Source organism: Paramormyrops kingsleyae, chromosome 21 (genome assembly GCF_048594095.1).
Source record: "Paramormyrops kingsleyae isolate MSU_618 chromosome 21, PKINGS_0.4, whole genome shotgun sequence".
Classification (NCBI taxonomy): Eukaryota; Metazoa; Chordata; class Actinopteri; order Osteoglossiformes; family Mormyridae; genus Paramormyrops; species Paramormyrops kingsleyae.
In genome coordinates, this window is record NC_132817.1 from 6,305,432 (window position 1) to 6,315,362 (window position 9,931).

Below are 9,931 nucleotides of genomic sequence, written 5' to 3' on the forward strand. Positions count from 1 at the left end.
TGAGATGTTTACATGTCATTATTAAATCTGGCCGGGACATACATCTTTCGGTTTGACGGAATTCAAAAATGATTTACCGTTAATAGTTTCACAGCCGCACCAGCAATATTATACAAAAGTATACTGGTTATAGATTGAATTTTACGATATATATACATATGGAGTCGCAAGCAAAAAAGTATTCATAAAATGTTATTGAGGTACAAAATGTGATGAATTATATTAGTGGTATTTAATAGTCGATAGCTAAATGATGATAACTTACATATCTTAAAAAAAGTAAAGTCTCAGGCAAACTTGACTTAGCCCCGGATATTTTCAATAGCTATAGAAACACCCCTGGTATTACATTATACCGCAAGCCTTACTCATTTTTCATGAGAAAATTTCATATCTCGTTATAATAAAATACTTCAATATCTCGTTATAACAAGATACTTTAAAATGTCATTATGACGTGATAATTTTATATCTCGTAACGAGACAGTTGTCATGTTTTAATGCTAGAGACCAGAAGTCCCAAAGGGGTGACCAAGAGACTCTTGTTCACCTATTCACTCATCAACTCGGTCTGTTGTTCAGTGGATTTCGTTATAACAAGATACGTATCTCGTTACAAGAAACTGGGACCATATTATTTTTTATGGTGGCAGCGATACGCTGACATAATAAACAACGATAAATTAACATAATAATAAACGATAAAACGATAATAAAAAAACAATAATTAAACAATTAAATAAAAAGAAAATAATAAAACAACAGTAAATAATAATAATAATAATAATAATAATAATAATAATAATAATAATAATGGATGCATGGACAAATTAAATGATCCAAGCATTAACTGTGATCTGGTCGGAATAAGTTGATGTGTATGACATGACAATAAATACAAAAGTATCTGCTTTAATATACTACTGCTGCTGATGAGGTCTGTGATGCTGAGGTTCCTATCCAAACAAGTTTCTTCTAATTCAAGTTGGGCCCCGGGATTTTGTTAAGATCCACACATCTAACACGTGTCCTTCATCTTATTCAGCATTAGTACCTCTAATAGCCTCCTGTTGTCTGAAAACCAAAGACATCAAAGCTCCCCTGGAGAGGCTGGTGAGCTACCACATGCAGCATGCAGTGTGTCCAGTGGAAGCAGTCCAGTGAGTATCCTTCAACAAGCTTTCCGATATAATTAACTTTCAAATATCCTTAGTATCTATTACAGAGATAATTATTAAATTCATTCTGATCATCAGCAGGTGACCAAGTGGCTCTATATAAGCCACACCTGTTGTTTGTCTGCCCTCTTGTTCCAGCCCTCGTGTGACTCACTTCAGCTGCCTCTTGTTTGATCCCTGTTAGCTCCTATAAGTGTTTTCCTGTCTAGTGACAGTTTAGTTTCGCCATTTGACGTCGCAAGTCCCCGGCTTGATCCACCATGATCTTATTTGGTGTCAGTGGTGTTAATAAACCCTGTTTGTTTGCCCTGAATTCTGCCCCCCTGCGCCCGCTGTTCTGCCTCGTGACAAAGTTACTTTTGTGAGTTTAAACTTGGGGTGGGCTGGTCCATATTTTTTCAGTTCCGATCTGATTCCGACACACAACTGCCGATACTGATACAGATTCCGATACAAGAGCTCATTTTACTTTTTTCTTAAAATGCTCCACAATTTTTCCCCCACTGGCAACAGCGTCCCTTACATTTCATTGCAATAGCAGGCGCTTTGTGTATCACAAGCTGCAGCAAGTGTACAAAACAGCCCCAACTAATATATTAGAATCTTGTTTTATTAGTGGTGATAGCCACTGTAATGAGTACTCATCTTAAATCTTACAGTACTATACACTGGTCACGCAAACATTTCCTTCAGCCGAAATTTCATTGTAAAACTACCAGCTAATTAACCAATATGTAAATAAAACAAGTGATCAGTCATGTTACCATTTTGTCTTCCCAGTTTCAGGACTGTACTGGGCCGTACCATCTGCTTGGATCCATCGAGCCCCTGGGCACAGAGGGCCATGCAGTACCTGGATGGCAAGAAACTGACAAAAACAGCAACGACATTCCCAGCAATCACAGCACAGCTGCACAAAAAGGCAACAGCAGCATCGAGAATCGAAGACACAGCACAGCTGAACAAAAAGGCAGCAGCAGCATCGAGAATCGAAGACACAGCACAGCTGAACAAAACGGCAACAGCAGCATCGAGAATCGAAGACACAGCACAGCTGAACAAAACGGCAACAGCAGCATCGAGAATCGAAGACACAACAAAGCAGAACAAAAAAGCAACAGCAGCATCGAGAATCGAAGACACAACAAAGCAGAACAAAAAGGCAACAGCAGCATCTAGAATCCAAGAAACAACACAGCTGCTTCCTGTTGGGAAGATAACAGTCTGTGTGAGGGATCCTGATGCTCTGTAGTAGAAGATCTCATTGCTCTCTTATACTGTTTTTGAAGCAGTGTTGGGCAAAGCTAACAGTTCGCAATTTAAAATTCTCGTTTTTTTAATCTTTTGTGTGTGAGCACATACACCACACTGACCAAAGAGTTAGCTTTAATGACCACTAATCTGCTAACTCCAAAGTGTAATTCGATAATGCTATACCAATAAACAGCTAAAACATTTAGCAGAAGCTAATGATAAACATTAACCATTAACTTATATGAATTTAGCTTCAGTTTGGTTTGTGACTCAGAAACCCGTTAAAATATACTTAGTGTCACAATGCATAAGCATGACACTTAGAGAGCTAAAATTTTAACCTGTTTAACATTTTAGTCCCATCTATCAGACTAGAATGATTACCAGGGGATATTTAGGCCTTACTCAACCGAGTAGCGTTATTTGGCTAAGCAAGAAATCCAGCTTTGTGATACAGGCCCCAGTTCTCCACTGACTTCCGAGTACCCCAGTTTAAACTCATTCATCTTCATTCACTTACATTTAACCCAGACTTCCTTAAATCCGACGAGTTATCAACCAATCCCGTCTTGTGTTTACACGTAGTCAGCCAACAGCGTGCCAGATAAACTGTTGCAGACATGCTCACAACAGACAGGAATAAATATATATGATTTTAGGGCTTGCAAACTTTATTCACTTTTCCTGCATAAAATATTAGTGGATTTACAGTTGCCAGAACTAAATTTTGAGGAAATGCTAATTTTTCTGCTAATGGTTCTCAAAGATAATGGAAATGCTAATCTGCTAACGAAAAAGTTAGCTTTGCTAATTAGCAGATTAGCAGAACCTTGCCACCCCTGAATTTGAAGCTCGCTTGCAAGTATCAGATGAGTATGAACATGACAATACCGTTACCTCTGAAGATGTATCAGTGTGAAAAAGGTGACAAATCAGAGAATAAAAGTAGCCAACTAAAATTACAACAAGGCAGCTCATTTTAAAATGCTTTACTGTCTCTTGTTCACCAGTGTTAAAATCCTCACCATGTGCGCTGATCCAGCGGACTCCTGTACTCAGAAGCTACTGGGAATGGCAAAGAAAGCCAGCCCTGTCCATCTTCCATCAAGCATTCATCTATAATTAATATTTAAGTGTCATCAGTATGTTTTCCGCAATCTTATACAATAAGATTCTGATCATCAGAAGTAGTAACTATGCTGTATATGCTGTATCTGAAGTAGAGAATTACTGCTGTGTGTTTAAACTCAGAACTAATACTCATTTTACACAAATTCATTATTGCTATTGTGGATGCAAAATGAAGTCTGGTAGCCCTGTGGAGTGACAGAGCTGAGGGCTGCTGGGATTGCTGCCAATGCCTTGGGCCTTGTCCACCATGAATGTGACTATGTACTGCAAATATCTGCACAGGCTGCAGATGAAGGAACAATGTATCCCAATTTGCTAGCAGGACTCTGAGTCACCCTCTCCCCCCCTGCCTGGCTGGGAGGGGAATGCAGCCCCAGTTATGTGCAGAACAGAACAACAAACAAATATGAAGTTAACTCTTGCTTTGTTAGAGTAGGGAGCATATGCAATATGATGTAGCTGGATTTAGTGGTAATGAATCATATAACTGAATCAGTGAATGGTAAGTACATGTAATCTCTGTAGTCTTAAAACTGATGAAGAAGTGTATTGTTTAACATTATATCCCGTAAGAAGGTGTTGTAAGTTATCCAAAATATTGAGAGGGGGAGAAATGTTTGCATGAGAAAAGGGAGAATAGGGAGTGACTGACCTTGGACGACTGCAGGCCAGAGATGAGCTAACAGGAAATAACAAGGAACATCTGCTGATCTTGTGCAACGACATCTATCTTGGAAAAGGTATAAAATGTGTGTTGATTTGTAAGTCGGGGTCTTGTTTTCTTTTTGTGCAAAACGGTAATAAACAGGAAATTCTCCTACTCTAAGGTGTTCGAAATTTTGTAAAGTTCCACACTATTGAATTTTTCTAATATATAAAACACTATATTAATAATGTAATGCTCTTGTTTTATTGGTTGGCAATAGCCATTGTAACGGCATTCTTCCTAAATCTTAAGAAGAATTTTAATTACTCCCAAAGGTTTCCAAAACTTTTCCTTGAGCTGAATTTTCATGGTAGAATTAACAGCGTATGCGAATTAACCATCACATGAATTAAAAAACTGACTGTTGGGGGCGCTACCATCTGCTTGGATCCATCGAACCCCTGGGCACAGGGGGCTATGCGGTCCCTGACTGACAAGCAGCGACAGTGTTTACCAAAACACTCAATCCATGCATTTGCAAGGGGCCCCAATGTTTGAGGCCCCCTATTGCCAGCAGAGTCACTACACTGGGGGCCAGGGGTCACTAAAGTGAGATATTGAGTGCGGCTCTAGCAACAACAAACCTGCCAGTGTTGGCAAAGAAAGATGCGAACGCAGAAACAGGAATCCCAGTAGCACCTGCCAGCTCTGATGCTTACAGCTTAACCTTTGACCCCTGAGTTCTTCCAGGAAAAATGTATTGTACTATTCTGTCCCAAGGTACCAAAATCTATGTACAAATTGGTTAAAATCTCAATTTGATGCTCCTTCTTTAGTATTAATTAGCTTCTAATAATGCCCACACATACACAATAAATATATACTGAAACACTAAATGTTAACACATTCTAGTCAATCAACTGTCCTATCGCTGAAATACTAAACTGGAAAGTATTAATATACTATAATACTCACAACATATGTCTTTGTTGTGTGCAGTATTTTTGAAAAGCAATAAAGACTACAGACAATCCTATATAATAAGAGCCTTTTTAGGTATTTCCATCACTGATATTGGTGTTCAAAAGGAAAATTACATTGTACACAACGATGTAATTGTCTCTATTAAATGACATGTGAAACATCTTCTCAGTCTGTGAATCTGCTTCTTATCGGGAAAATAATCATATTCTGTGAGACGGGTCCTGTTTGCACGGCGATGAATTTGACCACATGTTTTCTAAGAAGACTTCTGATAGTCTATCAGTGAGACAAAGATTTCACATGGAGAGAATGATACGAGGTAAAAGTAGGTCAGCGAGAGTAAAGGCAACACACACGGTGTTAAGTTAAGGGTTAAATTGCACTTGGTCATGTAACTTCTGGTGCTGAATAGGTGCTATTTTAACTTGATGAACCATGGAACCAAAATTACTTCCTGTGCAAACCAGTATCATTATTTTTGTCACTGTGACTAAATGCTGATTGGTTCAAAGGTTGGGGGGCTGCGTGGAAAGAGCAACTGTGACTTACTACTTATAAGCTTTACTCAGTCAGATCATATAAGATAGACCTGCATGAAGAAAATGAGACTAGACACCAGAAAGCCAGCGGTCACAGTGATGCCACTCAGCTGCTCTGTCCTGAGGCTCTCGCTGCTCCTGCTGCTGCTATCGGCTCCTTCAGGCCGAGGTGAGTCCCTGTCAGATCGGACCCTGGGGCCACCAGGGCACAGACTCCCCTACAGCTTTCATCCCTCTTTCATGCGGAGAAATACGTTTTTCAATGACAAAACCCAGCAAATGCAGTTTCTGTCATTAGCTGCATGGGTTTGCGCAGACGCTGGGCAGACAGCGGTGAGGTGTGAAACAGGAAGTCACTCACTGGCAAAACACATGCGATGGAAAAATCAAAGGAAAGAGAAAGAGATGTTGAAGGTCTGAAACACTCAATAGGTCTATATTTAGCTACATAAGAGACAGCTACACCTCACTGCTGTGTGATGTTCTGTATTCCACGTGGCTCCTTGCAGGAGAAGACATTACTAAGGGGGAATGCGAGGTTATGGGTTAAATGCGATTGCTATCCCATGTGCGATACTGGGCTGAGTCTTCCTGGTGCTGGTGCTGTTAAAATGCCATGTGTCCCGATGTGCTGTTTCAGCGGTAGTTGGGCCCACTGTCAGCTGTTGTTTGAAAACCAGTGAAACCAGAGTCCCCATGGAGAAGCTGAAGATGTACTACATACAAACTGACATGTGTCCAGTGAAGGCAGTTCGGTGAGCATTCTTATTTATTTCGGCTTATTAAAAATATCTACTTGCTCCTTAAAGGGGACGCTCACCCAGTTTTAGTCTGGATTGCTTATATGCAGACAATATCCTACATATATAAAACATATTTTTATTGAGTTTTAAATCTGTCTAATAGCATTACATGTTTTATCAAGTTCCCAAGAATTTCTGGTGCAATAAAATGGAAAAATTCTTACTGGGCATTTATGATTTATGAAGTGATTTTAAAGGTAATTTTAATGTTTTACGTTATGTTTAATGTTTAAGTTTCAAGTTTTACAAGTCTCCTAATTATGTATGTCAAACCCAACTATTAACTCCTGGATAATCCAAAATAACAAAATGCTTTGTGTTTTATATTGCACTACAGTTGTGAGAACCTTACTGTCCCATTCAGAATAGGAAACATACTGTAGTATGTAGTACCATGTCTGACAATGTTCCCCCTGTGTCATCACAGATTTACTACTGTAAAGGGTATAACCATCTGCTCAGATCCATCTGATAATTGGGCAATTAAAGCCATTAAGCATCTGGATGCCAAGAAAAAGCCACATCCGAGAAATACCTATGCAGCCAAACTGCCACGTCCATCAGAAAATCTATTCCTCTCAACAGAAATGCCACATACATCTTCCATTAAGGACCTCTCTTCAATGGAAACATCACACACAACAAACAAACAGCAATACATGGAAAGACTCAATCCAACAACAGAACAGACAGAAGCAACCACCACCATAACACACCTCTCCTTGATGGAAATGTATCAGTCAACAAAGGAAAAGCCAGAGCCACTGACATCTGCTGGAAAACATCTCTCTCCTCGCCCAACAACAGAAGAATCAGGTCCCACAGTAGAACAGCCAGACCCAACAATAGAAGAGGAAAACGCTTCAACAGGAAAGCCTCACCCAGCTACAGAAGTACCAAACTCCACAACAGAACAGTTACACCCAACAACAGAAAAAACAGACCTTGCAACAAAGCAGTTGTCCTCAACAAATGAAGATCCAGACCCCTCAGCATACCAGTTATACCCGACAACAGAAGAAAGAGACCCTACAGCAGTACACTTTCACCCAACAACTGAAGAACTGGACTCCACAGCAGAACAGTTACCCGAAAAAACAGAAGAACCAGACCCCACATCTGAACGGTTATTCCCAAAAACAGAAGAATCAGGCCCCACATCAGAAAAGTTCCACCCAACAACTGAAGAACCAGATCCCATAGCAGAACAGTTGCATCTAACAATGGAACCAAATCCTACAGAAGAACAGCTAGACCCAGCAAAAGAATCAGGCCCCACAGCAGAACAGGCACACCCAACAACGGAAGAACCAGATCCCTTGGCAGAACACTTACATCTAACAATGGAATCAAACCCTACAGAAGAACAGCCAGACTCAACAGCAAAAGAATCAGGCCCCACAGCAGAACAGGCACACCCAACAACGGAAGAACCAGATCCCTTAGCAGAACACTTACATCTAACAATGGAATCAAACCCTACAGAAGAACAGCCAGACTCAACAGCAAAAGAATCAGGCCCCACAGCAGAACAGGCACACCTAACAACAGAAGAACCAGACCCCACATCTGAACGGTTATTCCCAAAAACAGAAGAATCAGGCCCCACATCAGGAAAGATCCACCCAACAACTGAAGAACCAGATCCCATAGCAGAACAGTTGCATCTAACAATGGAACCAAATCCTACAGAAGAACAGCTAGACCCAGCAAAAGAATCAGGCCCCACAGCAGAACAGGCACACCCAACAACGGAAGAACCAGATCCCTTGGCAGAACACTTACATCTAACAATGGAATCAAACCCTACAGAAGAACAGCCAGACTCAACAGCAAAAGAATCAGGCCCCACAGCAGAACAGGCACACCCAACAACGGAAGAACCAGATCCTTTAGCAGAACACTTACATCTAACAATGGAATCAAACCCTACAGAAGAACAGCCAGACTCAACAGCAAAAGAATCAGGCCCCACAGCAGAACAGGCACACCTAACAACAGAAGAACCAGACCCCACATCTGAACGGTTATTCCCAAAAACAGAAGAATCAGGCCCCACATCAGAAAAGATCCACCCAACAACTGAAGAACCAGATCCCATAGCAGAACAGTTGCATCTAACAATGGAACCAAACCCTACAGAAGAACAGCCAGACCCAACAGCAAAAGAATCAGGCCCCACAGCAGAACAGGTGCACCCAACAACGGAAGAACCAGATCCCTTAGCAGAACAGTTACATCTAACAATGGAATCAAACCCTACAGAAGAACAGTCAGACTCAACAGCAAAAGAATCAGGCCCCACAGCAGAACAGGCACACCTAACAACAGAAGAACCAAACTCTTCAGCAATACAGTTATATCCAAGAACGGCAGAAGCAGACCCCACAGCAGAACAGTTACACTCAAAACACAACTCTTCCCAACGGAAGAGCTGCATCCTACAACAAAAATGTCACAGCAAACAAAATCTTCAAAGACACACCTCTCCCAAACAGAAGCGCCACACCTTACAACAAAAATGCAATATTGAACGAAAACTACAAAAACACATCTTGCCCCAAGAGGAGTGCCGCACCTCTCAACGAAAATGCCACACCAAACTAAAGATGAAAAGACACGCCTCTTCCCATAGGATGTGCCGCACCCCTCAACGAAAATGCCAGACCGAACGAAAGATGAAAAGGCATGCCTCTTCCCGTAGGATGTGCCGCACCCCTCAACGAAAATGCCAGACCAAACGAAAGACAGAAGACACACCTCTTCCCAATGAAAATCCCGCAAACAATAGAAACAACAAGAAAATGTTGGCAGGTATCCGAGCAAATCCCTCAATCAAACTGCAAAACTGAAAGATGAAAAATCACTACTAAATGTAGCTTTTCTCATGTGCAACTTAAAACTTCAGACTTCTTTAATTAATTCCTTGTTTGCTTATTCCAGAAGAGACTTAACTCATTGTATGTTGCTTTGAACAAGTGCAATGCTAAATAAATGAATGTAAACAAATTTAAACAAGCACACCAAAAATACCAAATTGTTGTTTTGGGGGGCTTTTTTGTAATCAATTTTTGTTTGCTAATGAATGGAAATAGATAGCAATGGTACTTTTATGGTATTAATGTACTAAATTCCAATTAAATAATTTATACAGTAAAGTACAACAAAGTGATGCTTCATTCAACTTGACACCTCAATGAAGTCAAAAAACATGAAGCAGACTGATGCATAAAACCTCAGATCTTGACTCCCTAAATGATTGTGTGGCTGACCCCCTAAATGATTGTGTGGCTGACCCCCTAAATGATTGTGTGGCTGACCCTTGGGGGGACGCGCCTGGGTACTCCGTATGACTGAGACCGTATGATGTACTCAGTCCTGTTTCGGGGAGGGGCC

The 9,931-nt window shown here is 40.8% G+C and overlaps 1 protein-coding gene across 1 annotated transcript; it reads left to right on the forward strand.

The window, feature by feature from the left end:
- The first annotated feature begins 5,764 nt into the window (after window positions 1-5,764).
- Window positions 5,765-9,681, forward strand: LOC111847398 (uncharacterized). Its single transcript, XM_023818535.2, has 3 exons — window positions 5,765-5,901; window positions 6,373-6,487; window positions 6,963-9,681. The coding sequence occupies exons 1-3, from the start codon at window positions 5,787-5,789 to the stop codon at window positions 9,385-9,387; spliced, it is 2,655 nt and encodes an 884-aa protein (XP_023674303.2). The 5' UTR covers window positions 5,765-5,786; the 3' UTR covers window positions 9,388-9,681.
- Window positions 9,682-9,931: the final 250 nt, after the last annotated feature.

Bases quoted from the DNA above. Each gene is read 5' to 3' on its own strand.
- LOC111847398 (XM_023818535.2), top strand. From the start codon at position 5,787: ATGAAGAAAATGAGACTAGACACCAGAAAGCCAGCGGTCACAGTGATG. The intron at 5,902-6,372 runs GTGAGTCCCTGT...GTGCTGTTTCAG, and splicing joins ATCGGCTCCTTCAGGCCGAG to CGGTAGTTGGGCCCACTGTC. The intron at 6,488-6,962 runs GTGAGCATTCTT...GTGTCATCACAG, and splicing joins TGTCCAGTGAAGGCAGTTCG to ATTTACTACTGTAAAGGGTA.